Source organism: Coregonus lavaretus (assembly GCF_964263955.1).
Source record: "Coregonus lavaretus genome assembly, chromosome: 7".
NCBI lineage: Eukaryota > Metazoa > Chordata > Actinopteri > Salmoniformes > Salmonidae > Coregonus > Coregonus lavaretus.
Genome location: NC_139994.1, coordinates 45,398,904 through 45,420,956, shown reverse-complemented (window position 1 = coordinate 45,420,956; position 22,053 = coordinate 45,398,904). Strand labels below are relative to the sequence as shown.

Genomic DNA, 22,053 nt, shown 5'->3' with positions numbered 1-22,053 from the left:
CGAAAACAGCAAACCTAGCAAAAAAGAGAAAGGGGATTAAGCAGAGGACAGAAAAGCCTCGTCCTATGATAAGTCAGAGAAAGAAGGGTAAAGGTTAGAGAGAGGACTTTGAGCCTGTTGTTCACATGAATTGTTGTGCAACACCATAGGTAAACTCAGACCATCGTCTTTCAGCTCGGAAAAGTGGATTTCTACAGGTGTAGGCTTATGTAAAATACAATACAAAATCCTGAGAATAGTCATTTACATTTGGTTTATATATATATATATATATATATATATATATATATATATATATATTTTTTTTTTTTGTTCTTTAAACAATACAAATTATTCACATACCACATCTCTTTCAAGCAGTACAAAATACAAGAACTCTTAATTTTATTAAAACATTACATTTATAAATAACTATCGTGATACTATTTTCACAGCATCTTGATGAACAGATTCAGAGAACTGTGACATAATCATAGCTAGCTATGTACATTGTAAACAATGTCTTCGAGACAATATATAACCCTTCTGAGACGCATTTAACTAGTCATGACATATTCCCTTTGACATCTATGGGGCTTACTGTATACTGTAGAGCTGCTTTGTGCAGGTTCTCTCTATTTCTCAAAACAGTATAAGCCCCATAGAAATAGAATTCCTAGAAGGGAAATCGCCATTAAAGTCAATTGGGTGTCATTGGAGACGTAGCCCGCGACAGACTAGCCTTCAGAGTATATAAATACAATTCCTAGAAGGGACATAGACCACAGCAATTTGACTGCCCAGTCTGTTCTAGGAATTTAATTACTATGCTTCAGAGTTCCTTCACTTAGTCATCCTTCTTGTTGGGTAGAGCAGAGCTGTTATCAGCTGTTTTAGAAAGCAAGGCCGATCTGTTGTCGCTAGGCAATCCTTCATTATTGTTTGCAACCTTCCCATTGATCAGAGGAGTCGATGGCGTTGTAGACTCTGCCTCCTCAGATGCGAGGTACTCGCTGATCAGCTTCTGATAGGTGGGATGGGTGGTCAGCACTCTGAACAGGTCCTCTGTAGAGATACAACAACATAGCATTAGGGTTATTGACAAGACTGGGGCTCTCTCAACTTGTCTTTCCTTCAGTCCTCGCTACCTATCTCCTTGCTGCCTCAACTGTATTGGAAAAGGTCCACGGTCCCTCCCCTCTGACCTTCTCCAATGGGTTTTGAGAAGGAGGCAAGGAGAGAGGATGCGGGGGAATCGAGGAAAGATTGAGAAAGAGCCAGATCGCTCTTCTTTGAAACTACTGGTGTCACATGATCACAGACTTGGTTTCTGCTCAACAGCCACAAAAGGCAAAAATAAGTTTAATAATACACCACTAATGATCAAGGTAAGTTGGGACGGGCTGAATGTAGCCCATGATCTATAATAGTTATGACTGAAAACACTTTATATAATGTATACCGGATGTGTTTAAGTACACTCTATCCAGATGTAATATGTATCAAATAACTATTTTTGCTGTGTAAAAAACATGCCATGTAAATAATGTGTAGAATATACACATGTAACAAAATTAGTTATTTTTGTCCTCCTAAGAGGGCTGGTGGTAGATGGGCCCCAAAAAATAAAGATACGTTTATTAGATTCATCAAGTTGTTCATTCATTTAAATTAGATTAATATAGATTGGTGTCTTGCGTTCAGTGGGCGCGCCTCTCCTGGACAGTTCTGAGTACAGCTCCTCTGTGTGGTACTGAGGACTCCCCACTAGCGCCCCCATCAGGTTAGACACATCCACTGCAGTCAGACTGCCACTACCCTCTGTGTCATACAGCTGCAGACACACACAGCAGATAGTTATACTGGGTTAAAAATATACAGTTTATGTCAGTATATAAAGTTAATATACGGTTTGTAAAATATATACATACACTTTATATAAAACATAGTTAATATACAGTTTAAAATATGCCATTTAGAAAATACAGTACATACATATACAGTGCATTCGGAAAGTATTCAGACCCCTTGACGTTTTCCACATTTTGTTACATTACAGCCTTATTCTAAAATGGATTAAATTGTTAGTTTTTTCCTCATCAATCTACACACAATACCCCATAATGACAAAGCAGGTTATAAGTTTTCAATTTTATTAAAAATAAACTGAAATATCACATCTACTCTAGTTCATTTAGCAGACAAGATTTGCTTAGAATTCCATGGCATTATTTTATAGTATGAAGAATACAATTGAACAAAGAGTAAAAAAATTGAAAGTATATTTTCTCCAAACGATTTGAGGGAGTGCGCACATGCGGCTATTCTGTGTTGAGCGGTTAACAAAGAAATAGGTATTCCTGTATGCTTAATTTAGAGTTATTAATGTAACTTTAGTTGTTCTACAAACGTTGGGCTATATGTTTAGATTTTTAATACATTGTAAGGCTGCATGATGCGACTAATGATGATTTGACAAAAGTTGCTTGAAAGGCATGAGCTCTGCTTTGTTTTTTGCGCAGGCTTACATCAGTCACTCATTCACAATTTGACAAGCACTTGATAATGCCTAGAATCTCACGGCGGCATCCCCTTTGTGTGGCCATAATGCACCCTAAAAAAATCCATGCGGCAGGTAGCTTAGTGGTTAAGAGCGTTGTGCCAGTAACCGAAAGGTCGCTGATTCTAATCCCCGAGCCAACTAGGTGAAAAATCTGTCAATATGCCCTTGGGCAAGGCACTTAACCCTAATTGCTCCTGTACGTCGCTCTGGATAAGAGCGTCTGCTAAATGACTAAAATGTAAAAATGTAAATGAAAGGCATGAGCTCTGCTTTGTTTTTTGCGCAGGCTTTAAAAACATTGCGCAACATGAGCTCATGAGCTCTCATGAAGTGTTTGATTAGATTTTAGAAAAACATTTGCATTGGGGTCAGAGGGATTAGAGGGACAATAGAATGCTGAGTACCAGGCAGTTAGCAAGTTTGGTAGGCTACTAATGACAATCACCAGCATCAGAGCTTGGAGAAGCCTATTTACCTTGACTAAACAGTCACGTGGAATTTGACTGCCTTCATGACTCGTGACCGCCGGTGTGGCGGTAATAGGGTCACCACAACAGCCCTAGACGTGACGCTTGGCATTCAGAGTTCAATCTTGGATTCATCAGACCAGAGAATCTTGATTCTCATGGTCAAAGTCCATTAGGTGCCTTTTGGCAAACTCCAAGCGAGCTGTTATGTGCCTTTTATGGCTTCCGTCAGGCCACTCCACCATAAAGGCCTGATTGGTGGAGTGCTGCAGAGATGGTTGTCCTTCTGGAAGGTTCTCCCATCTCCACAGAGGAACTCTGTCAGAGTGACCATCGGGTTCTTGGTCACTTCCCTGACCAAGGCCCTTCTCCCCCGATTGCTCAGTTTGGCAGGGCGGCCAGCACTAGGAAGAGTCTTGGTGATTCCAAACTTCTTTCCAAATCATGTCCAATCTATTGAATTTACCACAGGTGGACTCCAATCAATTTGTAGAAATATCTCAAGGATTATCAATGGAAACAGGATGCACCTGAGCTCAATTTCGAGTCTCATAGCAAAGGGTCTGAATAAGGTATCGGTTTTTTATTTTTAATACATTTGCAAACAATTCTAAAAACCTGTTTTCGCTTTGTCATTATGGTGTATTGTGTGCAGATTGATGAGGATTTTTATTTATTTAATCCATTTTAGAATAAGGCTGTAACGTACAAAATGTGGGAAAAGTGAAGGGGTCTGAATACTTTCAGAATGCACTGTATAAATACAGCACATGTAAAATATACTGTATATGTACATTTTATAGGTTAAAGCGTCCTCTTTATACTGTATATACCGCTTGGGTACCAGTCTGTTTCTGCTCTCTTGCCAACTCCTTATGGAATGGTCATGCCAAACATGTTGGAGTTGACAAGCGCACAAACAGATCTGGGACCCAGGCTACGTACACACACACTTTACAGGTTGAAATGTCTAACTTCGTACCAGGTTTTACATGTACTCTAAACATTAACACAGGGGTTATGAATCTATTCTCCACGTACACACACACACACAAACAAACAAACACTGGGAAAGGTACTTACAGTGAAGGCGATGTGAAGGAGAGACTTGACGTCCAGAAGGCTGGAGACAGCAGCCACACTTAGATAGAGCTGTCTGAGATCCACCTTGTCATCCTGCAACGCAACGCACACACACTGACGACGTTTACATGCACACCAATATCCCGTTATTATTCGGGATACTCAAGTATTCTGTTTTTGAGTTGCGCATATAAACATCATATCCCGTTTACAATAACCCGAAAAAGCTTGTATCATGGTTATGTGAAACCAGGATAAGATGCCTGGGTTATGCGGATCTTAGATGGGATACTGTGGCATGTAAACATCTTATCCCGTTTACTGTTGTTTTTCGCGGTCTATGCAGGCTCAGTTGCGCATTTCATGGGTATTGTGCAGTCTATGGTGTTGTGTGATTATGTTTTCATCTGATTGTCAAACAAAACACTTCAAAAAGTAGGCTAGTTGCACAGTTTGATCCACCATAATAATTCCATTATAATTCATTTTGCTGATATTCCGTCCTGGACCGTATAGCATACTTGGTACTTTAAAGTTTCTGCTTATAAATTCCGATATTTGGTAGGTCATATTATGATTTTGGACATTTGTTTGTCAACTATAGTTAGATATATGCAGCTTCTCTTCTGTCATAACTTGTTGCTCTAGAAGACTAAATAAAGTAGTGCTCACCAGAATATGGTCTTACATCGATAGAATGAATGCATTCATCTACTTAGCACCTTTAACATTGTTCGTTTCATTTAGGGACCGGGAGAAAACGCAATAACTCCAAAACAGTGGAAAGATTAGTCCTGTGCAAAATGTCCAATGTCGTCAGTTTGACCGGTTTTAATTAAGGAAATGAAAAGCGGGATATCAAAAGGTGCATGTAAACAGCTTATCCCGAATAAGAATATGAGCTACTATCCAGAATACTGTGCGTATGTAAACAAGGTCACTGTTACACAAACAACACAGAAACAAAGTACACACAACACCAATAAATACTCAAATGTACTGCACACACACACACACACACTTGACGCTGGTGGACAATTATACCTTGGAGTAGTTTACCTCGGAGTACTTTACCTCAGAGTAGAGACCACAGATCTTAGCAGCAGTCTGTCTGTCAGTCAGTCCCATAAGAGGGACCAGCTCATCCACAACAGCACTCGAACCCAGTTCTGACTGACACCGGTCAATCATCTGAGTTAGTGCCACCTTAACCTCTGACTCTCTGAGGCTGAGGATGGAAGGGGAGAGATGGAAAGAGAGAAAAATATGGAAGGGGAGAGAAATGAGAGAGGTTACCAGGAGGTTTCTAGATGATAATTTAAGAAGTATTGCACACAAGAAGTTACGATCAAAACACCAAAGCCATAGGTAAATAACCTTCAGAAAATATTCAGACCCATTGACTTTTTCCACATTTTGTTAGGTTACAGCCTTATTCTAAAAATGATTAAATTGTTTATTCCCCCATCAATCTTCACACAATACCCCATAATGACAAAGCAAAAACAGGTTTTTAGAAATATCACATTTACATAATCCTTTACTCAGTACTTTGTTGAAGCACCCTCGGCAGCAATTACAGCCTCAAGTCTTCTTGGGTATGACGCTACAAGTTTGGCACACCTGTATTTGGGGAGTTTCCTCCATTATTCTCTGCAGATCCTGTCAAGCTCTGTCAGGTTGGATGGGGAGCGTTGCTGCACAGCTATTTTCAGGTCTCTCCAGAGATGTTCGATCGGGTTCAAGTCCGGGCTCTGGCTGGGCCACTCAAGGGCATTCAGAGACTTGTCCTGAAGCCACTCCTGTGTTGTCTTGGCTGTGTGCTTAGGGTCGTTGTCCTGTTGGAAGGTGAACCTACGCCCCAGTCTGAAGTCCTGAGCACTCTGGAGCAGGTTTTCATCAAGGATCTCTGTATTTTGCTCCGTTCATCTTTGCCTCGATCCTGACTAGTCTCCCAGTCCCTGCCGCTGAAAAACACCCCCACAGCATGATGCTGCCACCACGCTTCACCGTAGGGATGTTTCCAGGTTTCCTCCAGACATGACGCTTGGCATTCAGGCCAAAGAGTTCAATCTTGGTTTCATCAGACCAGAGAATCTCGTTTCTCATGGTCTGAGAGTCTTTAGGTGCCTTTTGGCAAACTCTAAGCGGGCTGTCATGTGCCTTTTACTGAGGAGTGGCTTCCGTCTGGCCACTCTACCATAAAGGCCTGATTGGTGGAGTGCTGCAGAGATGGCTGTCCTTCTGGAAGGTTCTCCTTTCTCCACAGAGGAACTCTAGAGCTCTGTCAGAGTGACCATCGGGTTCTTGGTCACCTCCCTGACCAAGACCCTTCTCCCCCGTTTGGCCAGGCGGCCAGCTCTAGGAAGAGTCTTGGTGGTTCCAAACTTCTTCCATTTAAGAATGATGGAGGCCACTGTGTTCTTGGGGACTTTCAATGCTACAGAAATGTTTTGGTACCCTTCCCCAGATCTGTGCCTCGACACAATCCTGTCTCGGAGCTCTACGGACAATTCCTTCGACCTCATGGCTTGGTTTTTGCTCTGACATGCACTGTCAACCTTATATAGACAGTTGTGTGCCTTTCCAAATCATGTTCAATAAATTGAATTTACCACAGGTGGACTCCAAGTTGAGAAACATCTCAAGGATGATCAATGGAAACAGGATGCACCTGAGCTCAATTTTGAGTCTCACAAAGGGTCTGAATACTTATGTAAATAAGTTGTTTTTTATTTGTAATACATTTGCTAAAATTTCTAAAAACCTGTTTTCGCTTTGTCATTATGGGGTATTGTATGTAGATTGAGGGGGAAAAAATCTTCTAATCCATTTTAGAATTAGGCTGTAAAGTAACAAAATGTGGAAAAAGTCGAGGGGTCTGAATACTTTCCGAATGCACTGTATACAGATAACTGACAAAATTATGGAAACATCAGAGTCAATGAGGGATACAAAGTAATTAACATCCCATCATGCTTAGGGACATGTATAAAAATGCTGGGCAGGCCATTCTTTTGGCTACCATGGCTATGCCACCATCCACAGAGCACAAGAAGTCACTGAAAGGTTTGATGAGTATGAAAACGGTGTAAACCACATGTCATGGCCGTCTCAGTCACCAGATCTCAACCCAATTGAACACTTATGAGAGATTCTGGAGCGGCGCCTGAGACAGCGTTTTCCACCATCATCAAAAAAACACCAAAGGATTACATTTATCGTGGAAGAATGGCGTCGCATCCCTCCAATAGAGTTCCAGACACTTGTAGAATCTATGCAAAGTTTATTTGAAGCTGTTTTGGCTCATGGTGTCCCAACGCCCTATTAACACACTTTATATTGGTGTTTCCTTTATTTTGGCAGTTACCTGTATGTATATATTGTAATGGCTTCGGTTCCTAGTTTCTAAAGTAGCCATTTCTATAGATGCTTTGCATGCACGGTTCCAACGTGTATTCCCATTAATGACTTGAGAGAGTTGATAGATATTTATTACTCAATATTTTTTTGTAAATATGACAATTTAAGACATTTGAAAACTGTTTTTCTGTAGAATCTTCTAAGGCCTGTCACACCTGTTCCAATTCAACACTAACTAACGCCATCTTCCCATAATCCCTTTATTCTACTCCTACAGGTAAACCACACAGGTGACACAAGCAAAAAAGGAAATTACCATATACATACGTTTTCATACATTGATACACAATAAAACTAAAACAAGTTCTATACATTTTCTTTTCTAATACATTTACATTTTAGTCATTTAGCAGACGCTCTTATCCAGAGCGACTTACAGTTAGTGAGTGCATAATTATTTTTTTTCATACTGTAATACAAAATGGTTATTGCATATATGACTCTACACACACACACCATAGATAGAGCACATATGTATGACTACACACAGGCACACAAACCACAGGTGACTGGTTGCACTTTAAATGGGGAAGACCAGCTCATAGTAATGGCTGGAACCGAGTGTACTGTGGTCCTCTGTAGCTCAGCTCTGTAGCTCAGCTAGTAGAGCACGGCGCTTGTAACGCCAAGGTAGTGGGTTCGATCCCCGGGACCACCCATACACAAAAAAAATTATGCACGCATGACTGTAAGTCGCTTTGGATAAAAGCGTCTGCTAAATGGCATATTATTATATTATTATACTTAACAGTATAAAACACATCAAACATAGGTTGATATCAATTAATTCACTCCATTCCAGCCATTATTATGTGCCGTCCTACCATCACCAGCCTCCTGTGACACACGTCTCTTACCCGTCTTTGTGCAGCAATGAGAGGGTTTCTCTGGCTGGGGGTTCCAGGGGGAGGGAGAGCCCCCCTAGCATTCTGGTAGGAACACGCCCCATCACATGGTCTGTTGCTGGGATACCCAGAGCCCTGAAACACATAGATGATACTGTTAGAACACACACACACATATATCTCTCGTTCACATAAGCAGTGACTACTACTTACTTAAACTGCATATAGTTTACTAATCGTACTACATACTATTTAGTCAAAACGAATGCAGTAAACAACAAATATCAGCATACTAGGCTCATCCTACTGAGAATGCATCATCTATGTGCGATTCTACTAGATGAAGTGGAAATTAGTATGACATCCTGGCATTTAAAGCACACTCAATTTGAGAAATTTCACATACAATAAAACAGTATTTTTTTTTGCATACCCAAAAAGCTTACTATTTAGAACGCAAGTACAGGTATTCGGACACAGCCATAGTCTTTAGCTGGGCTACCCAGTGCCCTGACAAGCATCAAAGAGGTAAACTCAGTACTGTTAGAATAACACACATACCGCAAGAACAAACACACAGCTCAGTAAGACTGTGAGCCCAAAGATGATACACACACAGAGGCAGAAATGCTGTGTAAACTCACTTGGCCATGAGTTTCTGGATGTTGTCTGCATAAAGGTTAGAGTCATCCTTCTCTTCCTGAGAGGGGGTGTATACTGGCAGATACTGTAACCAAATCAGAGTACAGGATATTAATACTGACAGGTAATATCGCCAATAAGAGAAGAGGACATATATACTGACAGCCAATTTGAAAACAGAACACTATCATACCTCAACAGTAACGTTAGTGTAGAGCTGAGAGCAGGTGTGCCACAGTGTCTCAACCCTGGAGGGAACAACAACACCCATCAGGGAAATATCAGATTGAAGAAACTTGTTTCCAATATTATTTATGTTAAATGGAGATTTGATAATGAAGTTGATTGATTATCATATTTCATTTAGATGGAGCCTTACCAGGTTGTTCCCTTGTGGGTCCAGCGCACAGTATCCTAGAAAAATAAGCATGTTTTTTTTTCTTTTACTCACATGTGCAGACAGTACATCACCTGATTCTGTTCAGAACATTGCATCGCCTACATTTAACTCAGTTCAAAACACATCCCGTACAGGCATGCTGTGGCGCCATGGGAGTTCCACAAACATTAACTATCTATGATTAGAAACCAAACAACATGGTATTTTCCCACGACCAGAACACATTGTAGTCCTTATTAGGAAGGGTGCTCTCAGGCCCAATTCCAATCCATCAGCTACTCTGTATGGGGCTGGTCTAGTGGTAGTGCAGTCATCCCAGACCATATATGCTCCTGTAGACAGTGGTTCAATCCCCCTGTTCCACCACTCACTTTCTATTTAATTTCCCTCTCTACTCACCAGTTTATTGGGGTAGTGCAGCAGAACTGGTTGGACTGGGACTCCAGCCAGGAAGGCACCTAGAAGGGAGAGAGAACAGTAAACCAGTCAGCTCACACCCTTCTTTCTCCCCTCCCTATGTAACACATCATGCCATCCATTCCTTTAGGTTTAGCAGGAGAAGTGACAATTTGTTGATTTAAGACATGAGATTATTTATGTTCTCCCCAATACTGGGTTCAAATACTATTAGAAATGATTTTAGCTACTTTAGCTGGGCTTGATTGAGCTTGCCTGACACAATGGAACCAATAGAATAGTCGCAAAAGTGCAAACAATCTTGCACCCCAGGCAGGCTAAAAGATTTCAAATAGTATTTGAACCAAGGTCACGTTCTCACCAGGTTTAAACTTGATGAGAATGGTGCCGTTCGTAGTGGTGCCTTCTGGGAACATCAGCATCTGAGAGAGGGAGGGGAATAGAGGGAGAGAAAGACAGTGATTGATGAACAGAGACAATGACAGAGACGGGGAGTGAGAAAGCAAGGGAGTTAGTAAAACCAGTCCTTAACCACTAGACCAATAGGAAATCCTTGAACAGTTGGGTTTACATGTCTCGGACAAGGCTACTACGTTACACCAGTTATCCCCATTGGCCTAATATGAACTTTGACCACTGCTTGCCTGTGGCCAGTAGCCATTGGACGTGAGCCTCTCTTTGATCTGCGCAACAGCTTGTTTCCTGGACTCTGGATTCTTCCTATTTACCATCACTGACTGGTTAAACTCCAGGAGGGCTGAAAGAGAGAAAAGAGAAACCATATACAAGGCTGTTATAATGTGACATAACCATAATAAAATGATTACTATATTAATTAGGACACAAAGGCCACTAAAGGCCTGTGCTACTGAAGAGATAGGAAAGGGAAAAAGTAAGAGAGAAAGAAGGAAGGACAGGAAAAGATAGCGGGAGTACACATACAGGAGAAGTGAGGCAATAGTTTGTTTTAGGACTTCGTCATAATTTCTCAATACTCCCTATTATCCAATCCCTCACCTTCAATTCCTCCCCTCCTCTCATTCGCCATCTCACCCCAACAGAGTAGAATTATGTTGCCCCCTGTGTGGCATTTTATCTTATAGTATATTAAGGTTACCATTTGAGGACAGTAATCAGATACTAGATCTGTGTCTTTTAAGGGCAATTTTGACCAAGAGTCACAGGAAGGCTCTGGTTCTCCGATCTGGACACCACCTTAGCCAACTGTGTGTGTGTGCACGCGCATGTGTCCCACTCCCAGTTACCCCCACACTCACCCCCTATAACGGGAATTTTTAGGTTTTCCGATCGGGACACCACTGTAGGTAGCTGGGTTTCCGTCAGCACCAACATATCCAGGAAGCTACTGTGAGGCGCCACCGCCAGCACGGGAGCCTCCTTACGCCCCGCCCTACGACCTTTAACCCGGATCCAAAAGAACCCCAGGAAGAAAAACGCTGCCCGGCCCAGGACCCGGATGATGGGATGTAGCAGCCACCAACGCCACCCCACCACTACTGGCCGGGAGCGTTCCAACTCTGACAAGCCGGCCGAACGCAGCCGGGCGATAGGCCACATCATCAGGAAGCAGAGGGCGACCAGGAAGATTCGTATGGGGAAGAGGATGGTGCCCAACACCATGCCCTGTGGATGGGAGGGAGAGGGACATGTTAATATATGTTAAATTGGGTAGGCTACAATGTATAATGTTTATTCCACGCACAGAGGCAAACATTCTGGCAAAGGCTACAATGTATCAAATCAATTTTTTTTTGCCACATGCGCCGAATACAACATACCGTGAAATGCTTACTTACAGCCCTTAACCAACAATGCATTTATTTTTTAATACAAAAGTAAAATAAAACAAAAAAGTGTTGAGGAAAAAAAGAGCAGAAGTAAAATAAAATAACAGTAGGGAGGCTATATACAGGGGCGTACCGGTGCAGAGTCAATGTGTGGGGGCACCGGCTAGTTGAGGTAATATGTACATGTGGGTAGAGTTAAAGTGACTATGCATAAATAATTAACAGAGTAGCAGCAGCGTAAAAAGATGGGGTGGGGGTGTAAATAGTCCGGGTAGCCATGATTAGCTGTTCAGGAGTCTTATGGCTTGGGGGTAGAAGCTGTTGAGAAGCCTTTTGGACCTAGACTTGGCGCTCCGTTACCGCTTGCCGTGCGGTAGCAGAGAGAACAGTCTAAGACTAGGGTGGACTTCCTCTGACACTGCCTGGTATAGAGGTCCTGAATGGCAGGAAGCTTGGCCCCAGTGATGCACTGGGCCGTACGCACTACCCTCTGTAGTGCCTTGCGGTCGGAGGCCGAGCAGTTGCCATACCAGGCGGTGATGCAACCAGTCAGGATGCTCTCGATGGTGCAGCTGTAGAACTTTTTGAGGATCTGAGGACCCATGCCAAATCTTTTCAGTCTCCTGAGGGGGAATAGGCTTTGTTGTGCCCTCTTCATGACTATATTGGTGTGTTTGGACCATGATAGTTTGTTGATGATGTGGACACCAAGGAACTTGAAGCTCTCAACCTGTTCCACTACAGCCCCGTCGATGAGAATGGGGGCGTGCTCAGTCCTCTTTTTTCCCCCTGTAGTCCACAATCATCTCCTTTGTCTTGGTCACGTTGAGGGAGAGGTTGTTATCCTGGCACCACACGGCCAGGTCTCCGACCTCCCTATAGTCTGTCTCATCATTGTCGGTGATCATGCCTACCACTGTTGTGTCGTCGGCAAACTTAATGATGGTGTTGGAGTCGTGCCTGGCCGTGCAGTCATGGGTGAACAGGGAGTACAGGAGGGGACTGAGCACGCACCCCTGATGGGCCCCATGTTGAGGATCAGCGTGGCAGATGTGTTGTTACCTACCCTTACCACCTGGGGGCGGCCCGTCAGGAAGTCCAGGATCCAGTTGCAGAGGGAGGTGTTCAGTCCCAGGATCCTTAGCTAAGTGATGAGCTTTGAGGGTACTATGGTGTTGAACGCTGAGCTGTAGTCAATGAATAGCATTCTCACATAGGTGTTCCTCTTGTCCAGGTGGGAAAGGGCAGTGTGGAGTGCAATAGAGATTGCATCATCTGTGGATCTGTTGGGGCGGTATGCAAATTGGAGTGGGTCTAGGGTTTCTGGGATAATGGTGTTGATGTGAGCCATGACCAGCCTTTCAAAGCACATCATGGCTACAGACGTCAGTGCTACGGATCGGTAGTCATTTAGGCAGGTTATCTTAGTGTCCTTGGGCACGGGGACTATGGTGGTCTGCTTGAAACATATTGGTATTACAGAGTTCCTGGCACGCTGTTACATGTTACAATGAATCCAGAATATACATGCGTGCACAGCTGATAATCCACAATAGGCACATGCATGCAGACGCACAAACCATTCAAATGGGTCCTCTTTTCAACATAAACTCTTACCACATTTCCTCAAGCATAATAAAACAACTCACCCTTATTCTCTGCGCCCTGGTCAGTTTCAGTTTGTGTATAAATGGGTGAGGGTAATCGGATGTTGCTTGGCGACTGTCCTGCCTCTCCATGGCGACTAGGCAAGCCTTGACAGACCCAATATCTGTAAAAAAGTAGGTCAGACCCAACCAGATTTCAAATTAACCCTTTGAGGTTTGATGTGCGAAATATTCACTAAATGGCGTCGAATATCCAGGTGCGTCGACAGTTTAATTCCGCCGCAACTATTTAGCTTTCGTAAAAGGTTTTGATATAAAAGTTATAAAAGTGCCTCTCAAAATGTATCAAGATGCAGAGAGCCAAATCCAATGCGAGTGATAGGAAAGGAGACCGAGTGCGAAAGTTGGTTGGATAAAAACAAACAAAGAAACAAGTTCAAAAGTGAAAACGATCCAAGTGAAATCAAAGATGTGAATCCGTACTCCTAAAAAATCCCAAAACGTTGATTTATTGTACTCTAATACAAGGAACTTTATACGAAATGTGCGCTCCCGTCCCTGCACATATAGTAAGAAATAAGAGTAACAACTAGCATTGGTGATCTTCTTCGGTGGGGTTTTAGGGCGGACTACATCCTGAAAAGTTATATTGCCGCCCACTTTTTCGTCTCCTTCCTCTTGAAAATAAAATATTCCATTGCGGGAAGGGGGGGGGAATAATATATAAATAACTCGAAACCCATTCCACTCCTTCAGTCACTACCCAATCCAAATAATCATGTTAGGTTTTGGGCCATTGCAAGCGATCTGCTTTCGTTTTCGAGATGATCGATCTCTGTCGAGGGAGGAGCTAGTTTTTACATATTATGTATATTTATTTATTCTGAAAACATTTCCGTTCGTTGGCAATGTAAATTCTCGCAAATGCTTTCAATACACTTACTTTTATGTTCGCTAGCTGGACAGGCAAACGCCGCGGAGTACTAAACTGTAAACCAATCAAAACTCGTTTACCATGGTACTATCCCTGCTGATCACGTCTGCCAATCACATTATACGTATCTAAAGTAGTAGACAGTTGGCGACATCTTGAGAGTAACCTCACGTAACAGGCGCTTGATAATATATATATATATATATATTTTAAATAATGTTGGGGGAGTTTTTCTTCTGCACGGTGCAGAAAACCTCCCCGATAGTTTATTTTTTATTTTATTCTCGTCAAGCGCCTACTACGTTAGGTTACTCTCAAGATGTCACAAGCTGTCTACTACCTATAGATACGGATAAAGTGATTGGCAAAGGTGATCAGCAGAGATAGTACCATATGGTACACAGGTTTGGCTGTAACCTGGTCTCAAAGTATTTCGTATTATTCTGTACGTAAATCAGAGACAAGCATTTTAGTATGATATGTTACGTTTTGTATGGTATGTATTAATTTGTGGATGTCCATCACCCATTTCGTATGATATGTTACGAATTACAATTCACATTATATTTTGTGAATTTGTAAAAGATACATTATGTTACCAATTTGCAAAACCTACAATATGTTACGAATTTGCTAAACGCTACGGAGCTGTGAGGGGAACGGCACCTCTTTACCTTCAGGCTCTGATCAGACCGTACACCCAAACGAGGGCACTACGTTCATCCACCTCTGGCCTGCTAGCCCCCCTACCTCTACGGAAGCACAGTTCCCGCTCAGCCCAGTCAAAGCTATTCGCTTCTCTGGTACCCCAATGGTGGAACAAGTTCCCCCACGACACCAGGACAGCGGAGTCACTGACCACCTTCCGGAGACACTTGAAACACTACCTCTTTAAGGAATACCTGAAATAGTATAAAAGTAATCCTTCTACTCCCCCCCCCCCCCCCCCCCCCCCCACCATAACAAAAAAAAGTGGTTGTCCCACTGGCTATCATAAGTTGAATGCACCAATTTGTAAGTCGCTCTGGATAAGAGCGTCTGCTAAATGATGTAAATGTAAATGTATGAAATGTTACAAATCCTAGCTAGGTAGCTAACGTTAGCTAGCTGGCTAATGTTAGCTAGGCTAGGGGTTAGGTTTAGGGTTAAGTTTAGGAGTTAGGATAAAGTGTTAAGGTTAGGGGAAGGGTTAGCTAACATGCTTAGTTGTTGCAAAGTAGTTAAAGAGTAGTAAGTAGTTGAAAAGTTGCTAATTAGCTAAAATGCTAATGTTGTCCTTGATGAGATTTGAACTCGCAACCTTTGGGTTGCTAGACATTCGCATTATACACCCATCCACCCCAACCAACCACCTTACTTTTATTTTTGCCTTAAGTAACCATTGGTCTTATGTAACTATACCAAATGTAACGGATTTACCTTACTATATTACGTCTAGTCTATGAGACCTGGCTGCAAGAATGGCGCTGGAGAAGATGGCTGCCGTTTTACAGCCCTCTAACCAATTGTACTATTATGTGTGTTTTTTGCGTTATTTGTAATTTATTCTGTACATAATGTTTCTACCACCGTCTCTTATGACCAAAAAGAGCTTCTGGATATCAGGACAGTAATTACTCACCTCCTATTGGAAGAAGATTTTTTCTTCAACGAGTTGGACACAAAGGATATTGTACAGACACCCGACAAGGCCCAAATCCCCATCATTCGCATGAGAAATAGACAGAGATATCGTGGACGTAGGTCGGGGTGCCTTGTAAGGATCCGACGGCGAGCGAGTAAACTGCCTCTTCCATCAATCCTATTAGCCAATGTTCAATCATTTGAAAATAAATTGGACAACCTAAGATTAAGGTTATTCTACCAACGGGACATAAAAAACTGTAATATCTTATGTTTCACCGAGTCGTGGCTGAACGACAACATGGATAAGATACAGCTGGCGGGATATACGCTACATCGGCAGGATAGAAAGGCTGACTCCGGTAAGACAAGGGGTAGTGGTCTGTGTATATTTGTAAACAACAGCTGGTGCATAAAATCGAATACTAAGGAAGTCTCGAGGTTTTGCTCGCCTGAGGTAGAGTATCTCATGATAAACTGTAGACCACACTATTTACCAAGAGAGTTTTCATCTATATTTTTTGTAGCTGTCTATTTACCACCACAAACCGATGCTGGCACCAAGATTGCACTCAATGATCTGTATAAGGCCATAAGTAAACGGAAACGCTCATCCAGAGGCAGCGCTCCTAGTGGCCTGGGACTTTAATGCAGGGAAACTTAAATCTGTTCTACCTCATTTCTACCAGCATGTTAAATGTGCAATCAGAGAAAAGAAAAACTATAGACCACCTTTAATCCACACACAGAGACGCGTACAAAGCTCTCCCTCGCCCTCCATTTGTCAAATCTGACCATAACTCTATCCTCCTGATTCCTGCTTATAAGCAAAAACTAAGGCAGGAAGCACCAGTGACTCGGTTAATAAGGAAGTGGTCGGATGATGCAGATGCTAAGCTACAGGACTGTTTTGCTAGAACAGACTGGAATATGTTCCGGGATTCACCAATAGCATTGAGGAATACACCACATCAGTCACTGGCTTCATCAAGTGCATCGATGACGTCGTCCCCACAGTGACATACCCCAACCAGAAGCCATGGAATACAGGCAACATCCGCACTGCGCTAAAGGGTAGAGCTGCCGCTTTCAAGGAGCGGGACTCTAACCCGGACGCTTATAAGAAATCCCGCTATGCCCTCCGACGAACCATCATACAGGCAAAGAGTCAATACAGGACTAAGATTGAATCATACTACACCGGCTCTGACACTCGTCGGATTTGGCAGGGCTTGAAAACTATTACAGACTACAAAGGGAAGCTGCGAGCTGCCCAGTGACACAAGCCTACCAGACGAGCTAAATTATTTCTATGCTCACTTCGAGGCAAGCAACACTGAAGCATGCATGAGAGCATCAGCTGTTCCGGATGACTATGTGATCCTGATCTCCGTAGCCGATGTGAGTAAGATTTTTAAGCAAGTCAACATTCACAAGGGTGCAGGGCCAGACGGATTACCAGGACGTGTACTCCGAGCATGCGCTGACCAACTGGCAAGTGTCTTCACTGACATTTTCAACATGTCCCTGGCTGAGCCTGTAAAACCAACATGTTTCAAGCAGACCACCATAGTCCCTGTGCCAAGAACACTAAGATAACCTGCCTAAATGAATACCGACCTGTAGCACTCACGCCTGTAGCCATGAAGTGCTTTGAAAGGCTGGTCATGGCTCACATCAACACCATTATCCCAGAAACCCTAGACCCACTCCAATTTGCATACCGCCCCAACAGATCCACAGATGATGCAATCTCTATTGCACTCCACACTGCCCTTTCCCACCTGGACAAGAGGAACACCTACGTGAGAATGCTATTCATTGACTACAGCTCAGCGTTCAACACCATAGTGCCCTCAAAGCTCATCACTAAGCTAAGGACCCTGGGGCTAAACACCTCCCTCTGCAACTGGATCCTGGAATTCCTGACGGGCCGCCCTAAGGTGGTAAGGGTAGGTAACAACACATCTGCCACGCTGATCCTCAACACGGGGACCCCTCAGGGGTGCGTGCTCAGTCCCCTCCTGTACTCCCTGTTCACCCATGACTGCACGGCCAGGCACGACTCCAACACCATCATTAAGTTTGCCGACGACACAACAGTGGTAGGCCTGATCACCGACAACGATGAGACAGCCTATAGGGAGGTCAGAGACCTGGCCGTGTGGTACCAGGATAACAAACTCTCCCTCAACGTGATCAAGACAAAGGAGATGATTGCGGACTACAGGAAAAAAAAGAGGACTGATCACGCCCCCATTCTCATCGACGGGGTTGTTGTGGAACAGGTTGAGAGCTTCAAGTTCCTTGGTGTCCACATCACCAACAAACTATCGTGGTCCAAACACACCAAGACGGTCGTGAAGAGAGCACGACAAAGCTTATTCCCCCTCAGGAGACTTGGCATGGGTCCTTAGATCCTCAAAAAGTTCTACAGCTGCACCATCGAGAGCATCCTGACTGGTTGCATCACCGCCTGGTATGTCAACTGCTCGGCCTCCGACCGCAAGGCACTACAGAGGGTAGTGCGTACGGCCCAGTACATCACTGGGGCCAAGCTTCCTGCCATCCAGGACGTCTATACCAGGCGGTGTCAGAGGAAGGCCCTGAAAATTATCAAAGACTCCAGCCACTCTAGTCATAGACTGTTCTCTCTGCTACCGCACGGCAAGCGGTAACGGAGCGCCAAGTCTAGGTCCAAAAGGCTTTTTAACAGCTTCCACCCCCAAGCCATTAGCCTCCTGAACAGCTAATCATGGCTACCCGGACTATTTCCATTGCCCCCCCCACCCCACCCCAACCCCCTCTTTTACACTGCTGCTACTCTGTTTATTATTTATGTATAATCACTTATGCATAATCACTTGTACACATGTACATATTACCTCAATTACCTTGACTAACCGGTGCCCCTGCACATTGACTCTTTACCGGTACCCCCTGTATATACAGTTGAAGTCGGAAGTTTACATACACTTAGGTTGGAGTCATTAAAACTGATTTTTCAACCACTCCACAAATTTCTTGTTAATAAACTATAGTTTTGGCAAGTCGGTTAGGACATCTACTTTGTGCATGACACAAGTAATTTTTCCAACAATTGTTTACAGACAGATTATTTCACTTAGAATTCACTGTATCACAATTCCAGTGGGTCAGAAGTTTACATACACTAAGTTGACTGTGCCTTTAAACAGCTTGGAAAATTCCTGAAAATGATGTCATGGTTTTAGAAGCTTCTGATAGGCTAATTGACATCATTTGAGTCAATTGGAGGTGTACCTGTGGATGTATTTCAAGGCCTACCTTCAAACTCAGTGCCTCTTTGCTTGACATCATGGGAAAATCAAAATAAATCAGCCAAGACCTCAGAAAAAAAATTGTAGACCTCCACAAGTCTGGTTCATCCTAGGGAGCAATTTCCAAACGCATGAAGGTACCACGTTCATCTGTACAAACAATAGTATGCAAGTATAAACACCATGGGACCACGCAGCCGTCATACTGCTCAGGAAGGAGACGCGTTCTGTCTCCTATAGATGAACGTACTTTGGTGCGAAAAGTGCAAATAAATCCCAGAACAACAGCAAAGGACCTTGTGAAGATGCTGGAGGAAACAGGTACAAAAGTATCTACATCCACAGTAAAACAAGTCCTATATCGACATAACCTGAAAGGCCGCTCAGCAAGGAAGAAGCCACTGCTCCAAAACCGCCATAGAAAAGCCAGACTACGGTTTGCAACTGCACATGGGGATAAAGATCGTACTTTTTGGAGAAATGTTCTCTGGTCTGATGAAACAAAAATAGAACAGTTTGGCCATAATGACCATCGTTATGTTTGGAGGAAAAAGGGGGATGCTTGCAAGCCGAAGAACACCATCCCAACCGTGAAGCACAGGGGTGGCAGCATCATGGTGTGGGGGTGCTTTGCTGCAGGAGGGACTGGTGCACTTCACAAAATAGATGGCATCATGAGGAAGGAACATTATGTGGATATATTGAAGCAACATCTCAAGACATCAGTCAGGAAGTTAAAGCTTGGTCGCAAATGGGTCTTCCAAATGAACAATGACCCCAAGCATACTTCCAAAGTTGTGGCAAAATGGCTTAAGGACAACAAAGTCAAGGTATTGGAATGGCCATCACAAAGCCCTGACCTCAATCCTATAGAAAATGTGTGGGCAGAACTGAAAAAGCGTGTGCGAGCAAGGAGGCCTACAAACCTGACTCTGTCAGGAGGAATGGGCCAAAATTCACCCAACTTATTGTGGGAAGCTTGTGGAAGGCTACCCGATATGTTTGACCCAAGTTAAACAATTTAAAGGCAATGCTACCAAATACTAATTGAGCGTATGTAAACTTCTGACCCACTGGGAATGTGATGAAGCTGAAATATATAATTCTCTTTACTTTTATTCTGACATTTCACATTCTTAAAATAAAGTGGTGATCCTAACTGACCTAAAACAGGGAATTTTTACTGGGATTAAATGTCAGGAATTGTAAAAAACTGAGTTTAAATGTATTTGGCTAAGGTATATGTAAACTTCCGACATCAACTTTATATGCAGTTTCTAAAAACCTGTTTTTGCTTTGTCATTATGGGGTACTGTGTGTAGATTGAAGAGGAAAATAAAAAATGTAATACATTTTAGAGTAAGGCTGTAACGTAACAAAACTTGGAAAAAGTCAAGGGGTCTGAATACTTTCCGAATGCACTGTAGCTAGCTACCTACCTAGATATGAGCAACTACCCTTATTTTACCAGATCCTCTTCTGCTTCAGCCGATGGAGATCTTTTCTTATTTCTGCCAACTTTATGAAAAAGGTTAAATCTATTTAATGTTGTCAGAATGCACTGCATTATTAAAGCAATTCAGAACTAACTTGTTGTTCTGTAGCAGACTCAAAGCCTGACTAACTCATTGCAGAATGTATCCAGAATCATGAATGAATTGTCACGACTTCCTCCGAAGCTGCCTCCTCTCCTTGTTCGGGCAGGCTTCGGTGGTCGTCGTCACCGGCCTTCTAGCCACTGCCGCTCCTCATCTCATCATTACATTTATTTTGTCTTGTTTATTACACACACCTGGTTCATATCCCCTCATCAGTACCTGTATAAGTGTTCCCTCTGCCCCCTTGTCTTTGTGTGTGGTTGTTTATTATGGAGAGTAGTATAGCTCGGTGGAGCTCCTTGTATTTTGTATCGCTGGGATATTTTCCTGTGTGCCTTGTATTTTCCAGTGCGCCTGTTTTGCACACTGGAGTGTTTTGATGCGTTCCTGCGTAACTCTGTGGTTGTGGAATAAAGCCTGTTATTCTGTGATTTACCCTCCTGCGCCTGACTCCTTCAACATCACCACATCACAGAATCACACACCAACATGGAGTCAGCAGGAGAGGAGCACCTGCCTGGTCGTGGCACGGGTCCGGGAGCATTCTGATATGTTAGCCAGCTTGGGAGAAACGATGGATCGTGTTCTCCAGGTTGTCCAGCACCTGGAGATGAGAGGACCTGATCCTTCGAGACCAGCTGAGCGACCGGATCCAGCCACCCACACCCCAGCACCCAGAGGGATTCAACTATCCCGACCAAGGGAGTATGACGGGACAGCTGCCCGCTGCCAGGGATTCCTCCTGCAGCTGGACCTCTACTTTACAACCATCAGCCATCAGCACCTCCATCGGAGTGGGAGATGGTTTCTGCCCTCGTCTCCTGTCTCTCTGGGAAAGCCCTGAAGTGGGCCAATGTGGTTTGGAATGAAGGAGGAGCCGCGTTGGAGAACTACGGGGAGTTCACTCGCCTCTTCCGGGCATTCTTCGACCACCTGCCTGAAGGTAGAGAGGCGGGCGAGTGGCTGGTCCACCTGAGACAGGGGACGAGGACCGCGCAGGAATTCGCCCTGGAGTTTCAGACTCCAGCCGCTGGGTCCAGGTGGAACGAGCAGGCACTCATTGACCACTTCTGGTGCCAGCTATGAGAGGACGTCCGAAGGGAGCTAGCCTGCCGGGACACCACGTTGTCCTTCGATCAACTGGTGGACATGGGCATCCGGTTGGACAACCTGCTGGCTTCTAGAGGACGTCCTGAAAGGGGCCTGCCCGTTCTACATCCCCCCCGCCCCGCCCCCGCCCCCAACCCGGATCACGAGATGAAGGAGCTGGGTGGAGCGGCAATCCGGAAGAGCGGAGGACGACAGCGCCAGTGTCACTCTTGTGGCACGGGAGGACATTCTGCTGCACGTTGTCATATGCGTTCT

General features: G+C 43.8%; 1 protein-coding gene across 1 annotated transcript; it reads right to left on the bottom strand.

The window, feature by feature from the left end:
* Positions 1–362: 362 nt before the first annotated feature.
* On the bottom strand, positions 363–13,905 carry LOC311132927 (lysophospholipid acyltransferase LPCAT4-like). The gene is made up of 13 exons (XM_084166315.1): positions 13,277–13,905; positions 11,097–11,463; positions 10,464–10,576; positions 10,181–10,241; positions 9,802–9,860; positions 9,382–9,416; positions 9,196–9,250; positions 9,005–9,087; positions 8,373–8,495; positions 5,167–5,320; positions 4,093–4,185; positions 1,678–1,813; positions 363–1,044 (listed from the first exon to the last, which is right to left on the bottom strand). The coding sequence occupies exons 1-13, from the start codon at positions 13,364–13,366 to the stop codon at positions 827–829; spliced, it is 1,587 nt and encodes a 528-aa protein (XP_084022441.1). The 5' UTR covers positions 13,367–13,905; the 3' UTR covers positions 363–826.
* Between the last annotated feature and the right edge of the window lie 8,148 nt (positions 13,906–22,053).

Bases quoted from the DNA above. Each gene is read 5' to 3' on its own strand.
- LOC311132927 (XM_084166315.1), bottom strand. From the start codon at position 13,366: ATGGAGAGGCAGGACAGTCGCCAAGCAACATCCGATTACCCTCACCCA. The intron at 10,242-10,463 runs GCAAGCAGTGGT...TCCCTCTCTCAG, and splicing joins CCAATGGCTACTGGCCACAG to ATGCTGATGTTCCCAGAAGG. The intron at 8,496-9,004 runs GTGAGTTTACAC...TATGTGTTTCAG, and splicing joins ATCCAGAAACTCATGGCCAA to GGCTCTGGGTATCCCAGCAA.